At 34.9% G+C, this 16186-nt stretch overlaps 1 protein-coding gene across 2 annotated transcripts in view; it reads right to left on the bottom strand.

Moving 5' to 3' along the window:
* The window catches only part of CSMD1 (CUB and Sushi multiple domains 1), a 1075408-nt gene that overhangs the window by 516127 nt on the left and 543095 nt on the right, over positions 1-16186 (bottom strand). For both annotated transcript variants that reach the window (XM_054629077.2, XM_077174973.1), the window contains exons 4-5: positions 12506-12700; positions 406-613 (exon numbers count right to left, since the gene is read on the bottom strand). In XM_054629077.2, the coding sequence (XP_054485052.2) occupies positions 406-613; positions 12506-12700 (403 nt within the window). The remainder of the gene's footprint in view (positions 1-405; positions 614-12505; positions 12701-16186) is intronic.

The raw sequence follows: 16186 nt of genomic DNA, 5'->3' as shown, positions 1-16186 counted from the left end.
ATTAGCTGTCTATATATTTCTGTTTTACTCAGGCTGACTTTTGCTCACTACTTTCATTGCAGAAGTACAATACCATAATATGTCATTCAAGACACAACATCAAAAATGTTCTTATACCAAGTTCAAATATGTAACATGAATTAAATGTTCACTGATAAGATACCATACAAATATAACTCTAGTAGATGGAGGAAAATAAGAGGAAGGACAAAGATGTGGAAAGAAACACAAGGAAACAATTTATTTTTTTCAGTTCTAAAAGGTGAAAGGGACCAAAAAAGAAGCATAAAACCCAGTCATTGCTGACAGGTCGAAAATATCTTAAATATCCTCTGATATCTTTTCAGTTAGGTACCAAAAAAGAGAAAAACAGGAAGTGAGATTTTTAAAAGATCTTTGACTTACCATATTGATGGTGCTTCTGTTCCACTGATCTCTAGGAAGTCATATCCTTCCTCCAACTGGAAGTCAGTAAAGACCAAAGCAATGGTGTCTCCTGGCTCAGCCAATATGGTCCAGGTGCAATCAGCATTATTTTCATACTCAGAAGGGAAGTGCGGACTTGAAATAGTTCCACTTGTCCCACGTAGTGTCCCTCCACAAGCTCCTTCAGCTGACAAACAGAACATCAATTACTAATGAAGCTGCACTTCAAACAAGCGAAGCACCATCCTTGTTTCTGCTATAAATCCAGATCTTTTCTACTCACTGAGGACCCATAAATATGCACACACAGAAACAAAATATTGTCCAGGCAAATGGAATGGAATGTCTGGCCTTTAAGCAGCAGATGTTTTTGGTTTGGGTTTTCTGACTTCTTTTCTTTGTTGGTGTCACTTCAGCACCAGGTCAAACAAGAATGAAGGTTAGCAGGGACACCTATTATGTGCTGATTTGGAGAACCTGGCTCTGTGAATGTGTGCACAGAAGAAGCCTAAAAAAGAACTGGGCACAAAATCACAGAAACAGTTAGACTCTTTGTGATACAAATTTAAAAATATTGAACAAATATTTTCTTTCACTTATTTCTTACAACAACAACAAAAAAAAAACCTGCAGATAAAAAAAAATCTTCTATTTTTCACTCTCCTAAACTAGGAAGCATTAATAACATTATACTATCCTTTCCCTTTACTTTCTTTTTTTTTTTTTTGTTCTGAATCAGGATGTTTGCAGATGACAAATGAATTCAGAAGATTTTGTTGCCATCAGTCAATAATGTATGTTTTTAATGATTATTAACAATTTTTTTAAAATGAAAAGCATAGGAATTTTCTCCTAAATCTTGAATGTTATTTAATATTTTGCCAAAGTATTTAGCAAATGTCTTGTATTTTCCTTGCTAACCCCAAGAAAATATGTCATCCATACAATTAATTGACTTAAGAAATTAAAAACTCATCAGGTAGCATTTGCTTTTTGATAATGTGGCAATGAAAGCCAAAGAAATAGTAATTAAAAACATTTCAGCATAGGAGAAGGATCAGGAGAGAAGCATTTTATTTTTATCTCTTTTATCATCTTTACTTACTGCTACTATCATTAGTATTATTTGCATACTATAAGTGCACATGGAGATTCAAAAACACATAGCTTGGCAAGGTGCATAACACTAGGTACTTATAGTCTAATTAGGATAATAACTGAATAGCTAATTAAGACAACAGAAAAGTGTAGGAGTAGAGCTGCTCTTCTCAATCATAATTGAAAGCCTGTCAGTGAAAGTGTGTTTTAAAGGAATATTTGAAGGAAAAAAGGATTCATTAATCAAAGGAAGAAGAATGCTGGGTCTGGACATTAGAAAAAGGAGACTATTAAAAGGGGCTAAATAGCCAATAAGTGACAGAAGTAAAAGGAAGAATTTCAAAAAAGGCAGAAACAGAATAATTTCTTTAATGTTTAAGTAATGTATAGAGCATTAATTTGACTAAAAAGAAGAGAGGAAGCTCCTGAATGGCGCGATCTTTATGCTTCTACATGCAAAAGTAAATTTTGATGTACACAAATCTAACATAACCTTGGCAACTAAAGCCTTATTGATTTAATTTCTTGGAACACAAATTTTTCAGAAGAGGCCATGTTTTTTCAATAAATTTCATATCTTACTTTCTAGACCCTGATATTTATAAGTGTTTGGTCATATTTAAAATGAAGGAATAGAGCTAGAATAGATTGACTTTCCTAAAAGATTTCTTTTTTGTTGGTGAAATCAGGCCATTTCTGTGATTCCTTCCTCAATTTCTGGCTTTTTATACAGTGTATATTGAAAGGGCCATTGTGCCACTGAGGAATGAAAGGGGGAAAGGAAGTGAAAATTAAAGGACCATGGATAAAGCTGAGAATCTGAGTAAAATCTCCTGGTGCATAATACATTCAAAGACTAAAATAATTTGAAAACTACTGTAATTCTATAATAAATCAGAAAGGAGAACTGAGTTTTGTTACTGAATAATATCTAAACTTTGTCTTTTTTCCCAATGTTTTTGTGTCTCTGTGTGTGTGTGTGTGTGTACTTGTTTCGGGGAATTTTTGTTGTTGTTGCAGTTTTGCTTTTTATATTTGTTTCTGTTTTGTTTATTTTTTTAATAACTTTCTAGCACTTCATTTCAGAATATCATCCAGCCCAGAAAAGAAAAAACAAATTAATGCTGTACATCCTGTACCTGCACTTTAAAGTTTCAGTTTCTAACACATAACAGTTCCATCTGTATTCTTGAAAGCTAGCAGGCAGACTCTTCACATTCAGGGTAATCAGCAAGATGAGCAAAATCCTAATTCACCCATATCTCTTTGGTAGTAGCTGTTGCTATTAAATTTTTTATGACAGCATCCTCAATTATACCATCTCTCACTGTTTATACTGACTTTAAGTTACATGCTTAAAAGTGGTAAATACAATACTCCTCACTGTTCCTGATAAAGAGCCCTTGAATAATCTTTGAGCTCTGAAGTTCAGAATTTTACAGCTGAAATTTAGTTTATTATTACTGGCAACCACATGCAAAAAACTAAATTTATACGGTGTGCATTACGAATGAGAGCCAAAGGAACTCAGTCTACTACAGCTATCTGCCCAAAGGGATGCATAGCCTTTTAATCTACTCACAACACCATCCTGAAGAGATTTGAAAAAGTCAAGCTAACACAGAAACAGAAAGAGAACATTGGTCAGCTAGGTAAGACCACAGAAACCAGCCTGAAGCAGAGAGCATTTACTCTCTGACAGATATGCTTTGGGTATTTCCTTCATCACAAGCAGCACACAGGCTAAGGCAACAGGACTGTTGAATAGTAAAGCAGAATGCATTGCTCAAGGGAGTGCAGGCAGGCAGGATGTGGCCTCACTGCTCAGAGGGTGGGACACAAACTGTCTGGTCTTACACAGCTCGTCCCAGGGTGAGTTGGCCTCCTTGGACTGTCTCATTTTTGGCCATGGCCTTCTCTATGTTATGCTTTTGAGAGAGTTACTGCTCAGGAATCTTAGTGCATCACTGTGCTTGCAGTAATTTGATAGCAGATAGTGCCTGAGGATTCATGAATTCAAACTCTATGTGATTTACAAATTGCATTTTAAAATGTGCAAGTAATTAATTCCAAACACTTATGGTTATTTTCAAGTTGTAAGCAACTGCACAAAGTGCTGTTTGTATCAGCATAAATGACTACTTGAAGTATAAAGCTACAAACATTTGGATCTCACAGTAGTCAGGAATTAAGTGCTCTGAATTTAGAGAATATGCATCTCATATAAAGTACACATGCAAAAACATATGGCTGGCACCACTTGACAAAAAATATGTATACTGTATAGATATGTTAAAACAGATAAACATATCCATCAAGTTTATGCATGCAAAAAATGAGAAGTACCACTGTGGAAGTCAATGAAAAAACTTTCATTTTTTTTTCAAGCTAGAAAGAGTAATTTAATCAAAAATAATAATCTGGCAATCTTAGTAAGCTGTATTTTGCATAAATGAATCTTGCTACAAGTGAGATACATGCCTTGATGGGCAAATAGCCAAGGATGAAGTAACAACAAACCAGTATCTTAAAAATCTTCCTTTGAATTGGTTTAGGTATCTTTCGAACATTAAATCATTTTTTACAGGACTTTTCTCTCATCGAAACACAATGCTTTCCAGAGGGCAATGTTCTGTATTCTATGTACCTTTTTAATACACCACATAATAAAATGTTTAGGCAAATAAAATAACATTTATTGCATAATAAAATCAAAACAAAGCAAAAAACCTCAACACTAACCTAACCTTTCAAAATTTATTATGAATCTTTCAAAATTAACTTAAAATTTGAATTTAAACATTTGAGTTGGCTTTTCCACTTGAAGTTTATATTGAAAGCTCTTCATGTGGAAAATCATATTACTACGCTACTCTTTGAACATAAGTGATAAAAACATAGTGGTGATTTAAAGTACATAAAATTCATAGTAATAAAATTTTTCTTCTTATGTCATTAGTAGTCATTTCCTTATCTATCACTAGCAATAGCACAGGTGCAATTAAAAACTTGAATGATATTTTATGAATCATCATCAAATGACATATTGTCAGTTTGAGTCGCATTTTATAAGTCTTATCAATTAAAGAAAATTGCAGCCTTAGAGGATTCTACACGAACCATGGGCCTAAATTATTTAGCAAGTCTTATTAAAAGCTTCTCTGAAAAAATTCTTTCTTTATTGAGGCTGGAGAGCACATCGATGTAGGGAGATCTGGGGGTTTGGGTTGATGGCAAGTTGGACATGAGTCAGCAGTGCCCTGGCAGCCAGGAGGGGTTTGGGTTGATGGCAAGTTGGACATGAGTCAGCAGTGCCCTGGCAGCCAGGAGGGGTTTGGGTTGATGGCAAGTTGGACATGAGTCAGCAGTGCCCTGGCAGCCAGGAGGGCCAGCCATGCCCTGGGGAGCATCGGGCATCACCAACTGGGCAAGGGTGACTGCCCCACTCTGCATAGCTCTGGAACGGCCCCACCTCAGGTACTGTGTGCACTTCTGGATGTCTCAGTCCAGGAAGGACATCAACCTATCAGTGTGTGCAGAGCAGGTCTTGAGGGCAAGACTTGGGAGGAGTGGCTGAGGTCCCTTGTCTTGTTCAGCCTGGAGAAGGCTGAGGGATGGTCTCATGACCCTCTGCAACTACTCCAGGCAGGCAGCAGAGAGGGAGATGCTGACCTCTGCCTGGTGACCATGGACAGGACACAAGGGAACAGAATGAAGCTGTGTCAGAGGAAGCTCAGACTGGACACTAGGAAAAGGGGTCTCTTCACTGGGAGACCGGCCAGTCACTGGATCAGGCTCCCCAGGGAAATGGCCATGGCACCATGGCTGGTTGGAGTTCAAGGAGCATTGCAATATTGCTCTTTCTTAGCCATGTGGTTTAATTTTCAATATTGCTCTTTCTTAGCCATGTGGTTTAATTTTAAGCCTTCAGGGAGCTGGAGTCAAGGATCTTTATGTCTCCCTTCCAACTTGAGACACTCTATGATTCTACAATGTATTTAATTCTTTATTAAATTGTGCTTTTCTGTAGTTTGTGAGAAAGAAGATAATTGTACTTCATTTTAAAAAAATCTTCAGCACAGAGAACATATCTATGAAATAATAATGAATGATTACTTTCACAAGCACATGCTCTGTATATTTTCAAAAAGGTTAGTACGAGAAATTTGGTAATAGCTTTTTTAAAATGGGACTTTAAAATTAGCATTTTAAAATGTCTTACTGACAAAAACATAGAAACACGCATATTATATAAATGAAAAGTTTAAAAGAAAATTTTAATATGTCATTGCCAACTGTCAAGCTGCTAAACTGCAGATTCAGAATGACCAAACACATCACAGTGTTACAATAGTGTAGCATTATGCATTCATCTGATAGCTCACTTATCTAATTTAATTCCAACAGGCAGACAGCTATTTAACCATCAAAATATACACCTCTAATTCCTTATCTTCCTTACTATTTTAGGGTTTTACAGACTTTATTTTGAATAGGTAAAAGCCAACACCTCTGCTTCTTTTCTGTGTTAAAAAAATAGAAACTTGCTAGAAGTTGCTTGGGGTTTTTTCTATCATCACTTGAATCCAAATGCACTGCATCTCTCTGCTAAGTGCTCTAATCAGTTTGCCTCCCTTTCTCAATTTCTCCTCTTGCTGTTGATCAACTTCACATAAATTAAATACTCATTAGACCATGCATCTAAGATTAATTTTATTTCTATCTACATGGTTGTCAAAGGGCACTTCAAAATAATTTGGATTGCTCTCTAAGTAGAATTTTGGGGAGGTAGGTTAAAATTTCAGAAATTATTATGGTTTAGCAAAACAGAATCTATTTTACATATATTAAATTATCATATTTCCTTCATGAAGCTAATAACATGTACAAAACAGAAACACAAAAATTGTGTTGCAGTTTGTTTAGGGACCTGTGGGCAACCATTTCAGCTGCAGCACTACTTTGAACATTTTAGCTTTGAGATTCCAGTGAGCTTGAACTAAGCAGACCTCAGTGGGGTCATTCCACAGTTATGGGCCCTGAGAATACTGGACTCAGATGGGTAATATTGCACTGGTTTTTTTATATTGTTAAAATTTTGCTTTATTTAGTAACCTTTAATTGTTTATCCTATCACATCAGTTTGTTATATCATAAAGACTTATTTCTTCTCCATTCACTCTGGACAGAATATCTGATCTATTAGTCAAAAAATTTACATACTTCAAATAATACCGAAATAGCCATGGACTATTTATTTGCTATGCTGACAGAAAAGTTATTTTCTGAATTGATAGTTTGTACTTGAGCACACTTAAAATCAAAACTCCAACTCTAACACATTTTTTATGCAAAAACATGGTTTTAAGAGAAGACAGTTAAATTAAGAAGTTCAAAAATTAATCAGCAGTAATCTCTTACCCTCTCTCCCAAAAAATAAAAGATAAGTCTTCAGGATATCTTGTAAATATTATCTTCTTTTTCATGTAAGTATCCTAAACTGTTTTCAAATGATTATCCTTCACTTGACAATATGCTTTTGAAGTTGATAATGATCCCTTAAAGTAACAGTCTACAACAAACGAACAGTAAGGTCCTAATTTTAAAGCAAAAAGAGAAAAGGCCAAATTCTGTGACACCAAATTAATGAATGTTGAAAACTTCACTTTAAAAAAATAAGTAAATTTAATGCAGTTATTCTCAGAACTCTATGGCCATTTATCAAATCCATCTTTTTATGACTCCCTGTGAGGTTTGATTTTCATTTTAATAAGTGAATATTTCTCCCATCTTAACTTTGCTCATATTGCTTATGGTCAGGCTGAAGTTTTGTTTTCCATTCCTCAACTTGGCATCATTCTGGATTCCTCTGCTGTGTTTTCATTGGGCTGAAAACATAGCAGAGGTATGTTTCATTTTTTCACTTGTTCCCAGCTTCCAGGCTCCTTATTTCAAAGATCAAGCTTTGACCTGGCATCTATTCATTTTTTATCAGGTCCCACCATACCTACTGCCACATGCTAGAACCAGAACATCTAAATACAGAGAGATGTGTGTGCAAATATATATCTGTACACACACACACCCCTACAGATATACAAAACTACCTTTATCTGTGTCCTTCAATCTCTTGGGTGGGATCTCCTAGTCCTGCACTACCATGTAAGAAATTACACAGTGTCTGCTTTCCTATCTGCTTTTCCTGAAACACTCTCTGACTTCTTATTTGACTAGTTACAATTAGGGCTTTTTCCAAATTTCATCTCAATGTAAATGCTGCATCAAATCAGATTATTCTGGAAGTGAACAAAATTGCTCAGACAGGAATCTACTATGTCAGTGTAAGAAATAGAGACTATAGGGTGGATAAAAGGAAAATATTCTCATTTTTTCATGTAATGTAGCACCAGTAAGCAAAATTATTGGAAAGTGTTCTTTTTATTTTCCTTTTTAATTTTTTATAATTGTAAACATGGATAAATATGGGATCTTTTTCTCTTCCTTAAACTTATAAAACAATATTTTTCTAAACATCAGAGGCTGAAAAGAAATTATAACAGAATTGCTCGCAACCTCAGAAGGTATGGATAACAACAAAATCATCAATTTTTTTTTGCTATTTTTTTCAAAAACATCAGCTCTGTGTTTCTGTATTCAGTTTTATTTTACTCTAAGTGAATCACAGACTCTTTTTCCTTTCATCCATTATCAAGGAATACCTTTTCCAATTTTAGACATACACAAATATATGTGTAAATGTATGTGTGTGTGCATGTAAAAATATATATTTTGACCACAATATTTCTCCAAAAATAGTTCCTAAATCTGAAACCTGATTAATTTTTACTTGTTCCTTCTGGAATTTTCTGAAATAGGATCTTTTTTACTTTGTCTTCTTTATTTTCCCTCTAACAGATGGGTGTGTTTTTAATGATAATATATTACATGTTCTTTCCTTCACAGCTATTTTTATTGTGAGAAAAAGCTTACCATTGTAATATCACTAATCCAATTTGTATTCCTAATGTTAGCTTCATAAAAATCTTGACTCATGCAACTATAATCAACTAGGGATTCTCAAAATTACTGAGAATTGAGAACCTAATTATACAAAGTTCATTTAGAAGTAGTCACATATCATAAATCAGCTATTAGTGGAACTACTGAAGAGAATGAAATTAACTTTTAAAATGTTTCAGATTGTACTGCACAGTATTTCAACCTCAAGACAAAGAAGGCAAATGTTTTGGATGACACAATTATTGTAGCTGAGATTGAGACAACAAAGAACTTTTTAATTCTCAGGAAAAAAACCATATTAACAGGAAATAGGTCAGGCATTGATTCTCTCTGAATACTCTTGTAAGTATGCAAAAGTATAATTTGTAAGTGTATTTGTAAATACCTAGACAGTGTTTTTGCAGAAACTCAAAGTAAACTTCCCAGCTTTCTTATAATATTTGAAAAGTCCACAGTTGCTCTTATTTACCTTATGAAAAAACAGGACTAGGTTTTAATAATTGACTCATCTTTCAGGATTGCCTCATCTTTTACATTTGAACTTTTCTCTGGGGATAGTTTCGTATTTGGGGGATCTATGATTTTTATTGAAAGGAAAAAAAAGAGAAAAAAGAGAAAAAAAGCAAATGTCTTGACAGTAAAATTCTCTAAATTTCCTAAAATTTTCATTGACTCATTTGATTTCTGTTCAGAGTTCATTCAAAGCCATCAATGAGCCTTCAGCACAGTCCAGCTCCACCACTCTCCCTATGGCTATACTTTAAAAGGAGAATTTCTGAAACTGAGCAGCAGCCAGAGAAACAAAATGGCAAAGACAAGAGTCAATGCTGTCTATATCTTCCAGGAGACAGTAATCCACTAGGAATTATTCTAGCAAAACCAGCAGCTATGCAGTTAGACAATGTATAAATTATGGGACACCAGCTTCTTAATTTTTCTGGAATTACTATGCCACAAAACTGCAGAAAGGAGTATTTTTTCAGTATTGGCAAAACTAGGGAAAGAAACATACCACAGAGAACAAGGCTGTTATGATTTCTTAGTAAGCCTCAGAGCTTTATTAACTCTGTTATGTTATCTTGAATGTGTGCCATGAAATTAGTTTATGATGACAAGAAAAAAGAATATCATCTGGAAACAGAACTGTAACAAAAGATGCTTTCATGGAAAAGATCAAGGTTCTCAGAGGAACAATAGGGGAACATGTCTTGCTTGAAGTAATAGAGAATGCAAAGGGCTACCTCATGGCATATGCTCTAGACTGATAAAATGAAATAAAATAAGAAATGTCTAAAATCTCTCATCAAATCCACATTCCACTAGAATTCTAAAAATTCACTGAGGCAATGGCTTAGCTCACATAAGTCATTAACTGTTAAATAACTTCTCTGTTATGATCTTCATCTCAGACTGTGCACAGAATTCTTTGGATTTCATGTAAGATCTGCAGGAGGTTTAGGATCCCACTTGATTTTTTTTTTATTAAAAGGTTAAATTAATAGAATTAAAGATTATGGATGGAATTTCAATCTTGTGAAAGATATTTGCATGCAGGCAAATAGTGCCAAAACAGACAGTATCTGCAGAAATATAAGAAATATTTAGTAGACACTGATGATTCCATGAACTTATGTTTATTTTTCTGACACCTGTTTGCTACCTCTTACTAAAAGGAAAAAAACAGGCCTGACCAAAATACTTTGGGTTTTTTGATTAGTGACCCTTTTCTGGAGCACAGAAAAGAATAAAATATTTCCTTCCTGTGAGGAATTACGATACAAGAGCCCTCAGTCACAAGTAACCATTACTGGATAAAACAACTTCCCTTTGTTGCTCATCCACATGGGAACCAGTAATACTGCCAAGGGAGTGGCAGCAGCAGCAGTAAAGGGTGTCCACAGGGCATGAGAACAGGCTGAACAGCACAGGAGACAAGAGGGGTTCTCCTTAATACAAGGGCAAAAGTTCAGGTAGGAGCATCAGATTCCAGCAAAACAGCACTTTACTAAGGAGCTGGTGCTGGGCAAGAGGGCTTTGACCTCTTTGATCACAGGGTGCCCTTGAAGGAATGAGGACAGGAGGAGAGACATAGGATCTACCTGGCTGAACAGGGCAAGAGTTCTGCTGACCTGGTGAAGAGAGATTGTCATGGGCAAACACCGAAATCTAAAGGCAAATGGGAGAACAGGCCCAGGGGAGAAGTCATGGGGACAAGACAATCAATTTTTCTCTCCCCCCCGCTCACAAAGCAACATGATGCCATTTCAAGTGCCAGTACGCAAAAATGTGCTCCATGGGACGCACACTGGACAAACTGAAAGTGCATATATGGTCACAGAACTGTGGTGGGACAGTTCACCTGAATGGAGGGCTCCAATGGATAGACACAGACTCTTAGGAAATGCAGGAAAGAAAGGAGAGGCTGCACCTTACACGAAGTAGGATCTTGAATTAACAAAGCTCTCTCTGCTGCACTATAGGCTATCAGCTCTTGAGCTCCTGTAGGTTAGAATGAGACGTGAAAGTCAAGAGAGAGGTCACTATTGTGAATATCTGCTACAAGTCATCTGATTGAGCAGTGATCGAAACTGTTAAAGTACTAGAAGTTTCCCAGACACAAAGTCTGGTTATCATCAGAGACTTTAACCATCCCAGCATCTCTAGGGATGGCAGCATAGCACAGGCCAAGCAATGCAAATGCACAAGATACCTGATATCACATTTTTTAATGTAGGTACTGGACAGACCAACTTGATGTACGAGCAAAGAGCATTCAGATAAGTCACAGCAGCTGTGCTTACCACAACCATTCGCTGAATATCTTGAGGTAAGTGAAAAAGGCAATTTATAGAATCAACACCTTGGACTTCAGCAGACCAGATTTCAACAGGATGTCATGGGCTGATGTCTTGAAGGGCAGGACTGCCATTCAGACAGACTTTTATGGCAGGATTTAACAAGCTGGAAGAATAACAGAAATCTCATGGAATTCCAAAACAGAAATGCAAAGTCTTAGACCTGGACCAGGATCATTCCACACAGAAATTATTTGCTAGGTCACAGCTCTGACAAAAGGACTCAAAGTCCTGGTGAAACACAGGCTGAGTGTATGGTGCACCTCTGCAGTATTGAAAACTTGCCTTGTATGGGGTTCATAACCAAGAGCACAGCCAGCAGCTAAAGAGAGAGAGAGCTCATCTGCTTGATACTTAGGAGGCCCCATCTAGAATGCTTTGTCCAACCTAGGGTCCTTCAGCACAAAAGAGACAATGACAGTCTAGAATAAGCCCAGAGAATGGCCGGTAAAACTTCAAGATGCTGAAGAACACAGTCTGTGAGCCAAGAGGATGAAGGAAAAGGATTTTTCAGACTGGACAAGTGGAGGATATGTGAAAATCTAGCAGCACTGTTTAGTTTAGGAAAGAGCCAGAATGGAAATAGAATCTTTTCATAGACCCACAACAGGAGAAGAGGAAGTAGACATAACTTGTAAAATTCTAATTTAAATTGTATGTGAGAATGAGGGCAGCTGGGAACCATAACAGGTTTCCAGGGAGACTTTAGAATCTTCATCCATGGAGATATTAAATTTTCTACTAGGCAAAGCCCTGATCAATCTAACACTACTTTGAAGTTATCCATGCTCTAAACAGGAGTAGGACTCAAAGGGACTGGACCACCCTTCAAAATTTACATCACTGAAGCTTTTTTCCTGGCCAGATCCTGTCAAATTGATATAGCTATGCCCCACATAAACAGAAAGAAAAAAAGATGAGTAGATTATATCCATCTCTGAATGCAAACTCTGGAGTGTCATTGCTTGAGTTATTACAATTTAAATGGTGTCAATTTTTAGACAGTACATTAGTATGCTTTAATTTAGGGGGGAAAAACACTTCAAAAGAAATTTATTTAATCTGCTGTTTGTATGTAAAAGGTATTTCATGTCTTGATTTTTTACCTCTGCAAAAAGGAACAGGAAAATCCCACGATGCACCATTCCCAGGACTCACAATACATGTCAACATGGCATGGCCTTCGAGGATGTAACCAGAGATGCAGCTATATCGGATTTTATCTCCAATGTTGAATCTGGTTCCATGAAGTACTCCTTTAGGTATTTCTCCTGGGTTGCCACATGTATGACTAGGTAATACTGCCAAAAGAAAGAATGAAATACACTACAGTTAAAATTTGCAGAATGAAATAATAATACTTGTCCAAAAATTATATGTAACTATTTGGCTTCAGTTTTGGTTCCCTTTTTTTTTTTTTTTTTTTTAACATGATTCCTTATACAAACAAGGTGAAATGAGGTTATGGAATATACTTGTGCAAAACATTTCATCTTTTAATAGATGTCATCATTTTCAAAGCTAATTTCAAACTCAGATACTCAGATCTTGGTTTAACAGTCCTTCAATGAAGTTCTTTACAGATCTATTTAAAAGAAAAGTATTCTTCATATCCTGCTGATTTTCTTTGAATGGAGTGAAAGAACTGTTTATTTAATTCTATCTTATAAATATTGCAAAGATATTAATACAACATAATTTTTGGTGCAGGCAGTATAAGGCCTTTCATGTAGTTTTCATTTAGGTTTTGAAAAGAGCAATTTAAAATAATGCAATAATAAATTTTTCTCTGACAGTAAATTAAAGCCTCAAGTATAGAAAAAAGGTTTGATTTTCTTCTTAGTTTCATATTAGCTCAGATTCTAGAAAATAAATTAAGTTAGTATTTTTTAAAAGAATCAGAAAATATCAAGGGAACTAAGCAGTGACATTGGGAAAATATGAATGGACACATTTTTTAATTGGAGAAACTTACTACCATTTGTAATTATTAGTTATTTGAAATAAGTTGTCTGAACAAGTTATCATCTTAAAGATGATACTCCTTCACCTACAAAAAACCAAAAATGTGTGTAGGGGAGAAGGAAAATTCAATTGGTTTTATTCTCAAAGTTCTTTTAAAGTTATTAATAGCACACAGTTCCTTTCACTAAAGTCGTACAAATTAAAATTCTTTCATTTCCCTTAGAGGAGAACAAATAAGTGCAGGGAACTAAAATGCATCATGAACAGAGCACAGAAGAGAAACATGTTCATCAAAGAAATGGTGGTCTGAAAAGCTCACATATAATTCAGGTATCATTTCAGAAGCCACATTTGTTCAATGAACAAATTCTTTCACTCCATAGTTCCTCTTTTTCTTTACCTATCTGCAGAACAAACATAACCATGCCAACCTGTAACCTGCATGTTGAGGAGGCTGATTACTCAATACAAACATGTCCTCAGAATGGTTCAAAGCATTATATCAATATATCAATACTAATTATGTCCCATTATACCATGTAAGTTCAATTAGTGAATGCACGCCCTTAATTCATTACTCAGTCACAGTAGCATTTAAGTGATAGTAATTACACTTAATTTACAAACCAAGTGATATAAAAAAAATTTTGAAAAGGTCAAGAAACATAAAGATAAAAAAAAATTAGAAGCAAGAACACTTTCACTTACAACATTATTTCATTATAAAAATACCAAATTATTCCATAAATATTAGCAAGGAAACAAAAATCACCTAAGAATCTAATGAATGATGAGTTAGACATATGTTCTACACATTTCAGATCAAAGATCTAAGATTTCTTGAATAAAGGAAACTAGTTAAGGTTTTTTGTAAATAGCTATCAAAGGTAGAAGCACACGTTATGATACCTGGATTATTTCATACTGTTTCAGCAGATTTAACAAAATAGATTATTTCTTTGGATGTGCTCACTCACATTGTTAAAAAAGTCACTGCTTGATTCACATTTATGAGAAAGATTACATACAAAATAAAGTGCTTACATATAAAATAAAATATCAAAATAATTGGAATAAAGATAGTGATTTTTATTCCAAAAAGCTGAAAACTATTATCTATTATAAGCTACAGCATATATTGCTGTATATTATTACATATTTTAGCACTACTGAAAATGCTACCTCTCTCTTTTCAAACTTTCCCCTTTTTGCTGCCTTAGTCATGATAGTTTAACACAAGCAGTTGTTCAGTACAAGTCAAAAAATAAAAAAATTGTTACCTTCTTTGATACAGTAGAATACTTGGATTTGAGACAAAAAATTTTTATGTTATTTTCTAATCAAAACATTTTTACAAAGAGCTGTAAATTGAAGTAGTTTCATGAAAAGATCTGATGCATGCAGCAAAAAAAAAATATACAAATCAAAAGCCAGCTTTTATTTTTACAGGATGGTGTTCTATCAGAAAAATAAAAATAATCATTATTCAAAGCTACTATGAATTCTGATAAACTGCATTCTTAAGGAAACACATCACAGAAAATCTACATCTGCCATATAAATAACAACTGCCACTGACAAACTGTTGAAACTGTATTGCAGCAAGTCAGTCTCTAAAGTCTCCTAGGATGTGTTTACCTGCGTCTTCCTACCACCACCTCTGCCAAGAACTTCAGAGAAAATGGTACTTAGCATCCCGAAATTGGCACGCACTTTACCGTAACCTCCTAAAACCCAGTAAAAAATGAGTGATCTGAGAATGACAGCCATAGTCAATAATTCATGTGATAGTTCACAGGACTTCACCACTTCTCCAGATCAAGCATTCAACTACATTATTTATATGCTTTTCTAAAACTTTGACTGAACTATATTGAGATAGACACAGTTTCATCTGTGCAGGCTTTACTGTTTCTAGACCTAAGATGAATTAGCCTTTGAAGGTTCCTAACATTGAACAAAATAATTTAATCTTTGGATTATGAGGATTCTAGTCAACCAAACCTATCATATGCATCCATCAAGCTTTAAATTCATTGCCAAATTTTCAGTAAATGACCCGTATTTTTCTTTAGAGTTACTGAGGTCTACTGTCAATAAGACTGCAGTCACAGGCTCTTGATTCATTAAATAATTTGATGTTTGCTATGTATTGAGAACTATTATAAACTATACTACATTGAAGCACTTAAGATAATGGATTTTTTATATACAGAACTAACATTAGAATGCTCTCACCATGCTTCCTATACTTTTTTTTTTTTTTTACCCAAGTCCTTTCCAATTTTGGAAAAAAAAAGTAAATACAGTGTGTGGAGAATAATTTACGTAGTCTTGGTATTTAGTCTTAGCAAAAATATGCACAGTGGGATAACCAAGGATGTCTTTCTCCAATTTCCTCCTCAAGTAGAATGTCTATCTTCACCACTCTGACAGACAAATAAAACCTGTATAAACTTCACTTCCTAGCACAGATCAATCTGTAGGACTGCTTATTAATTAAGATTTATTAATGAAATTGAGCTAAGAGATAGGCCTTCCTTACACACTTCTTCGATCTTCCTAGACAGAAGAAATTTTTAACAAATGCACATAATCAAAATCCATAATGCAAATAATTAATGATCTAAAATGCCAAAGGTTTAACTTCCTGTTCAAACTAACTGTGCATGCTACATTTTAATTTTTGCAGAAAACCATTCAAACTATTAAAATTTATATGCTAAAATGTAATGCTAATATTTATTATGAGACAGAAGCAAAAGGCTACAAGATAGCAGGATTGTAAAAAATAGTAGAAAAATGACAGCTTGCTGATACAT

The sequence above is a fragment of the Agelaius phoeniceus genome, chromosome 3 (assembly GCF_051311805.1).
Source record: "Agelaius phoeniceus isolate bAgePho1 chromosome 3, bAgePho1.hap1, whole genome shotgun sequence".
NCBI classification, from domain to species: Eukaryota; Metazoa; Chordata; class Aves; order Passeriformes; family Icteridae; genus Agelaius; species Agelaius phoeniceus.
Note: the sequence above shows the minus strand (reverse complement) of the source record. Positions and strands in the feature narration are given on the sequence as shown.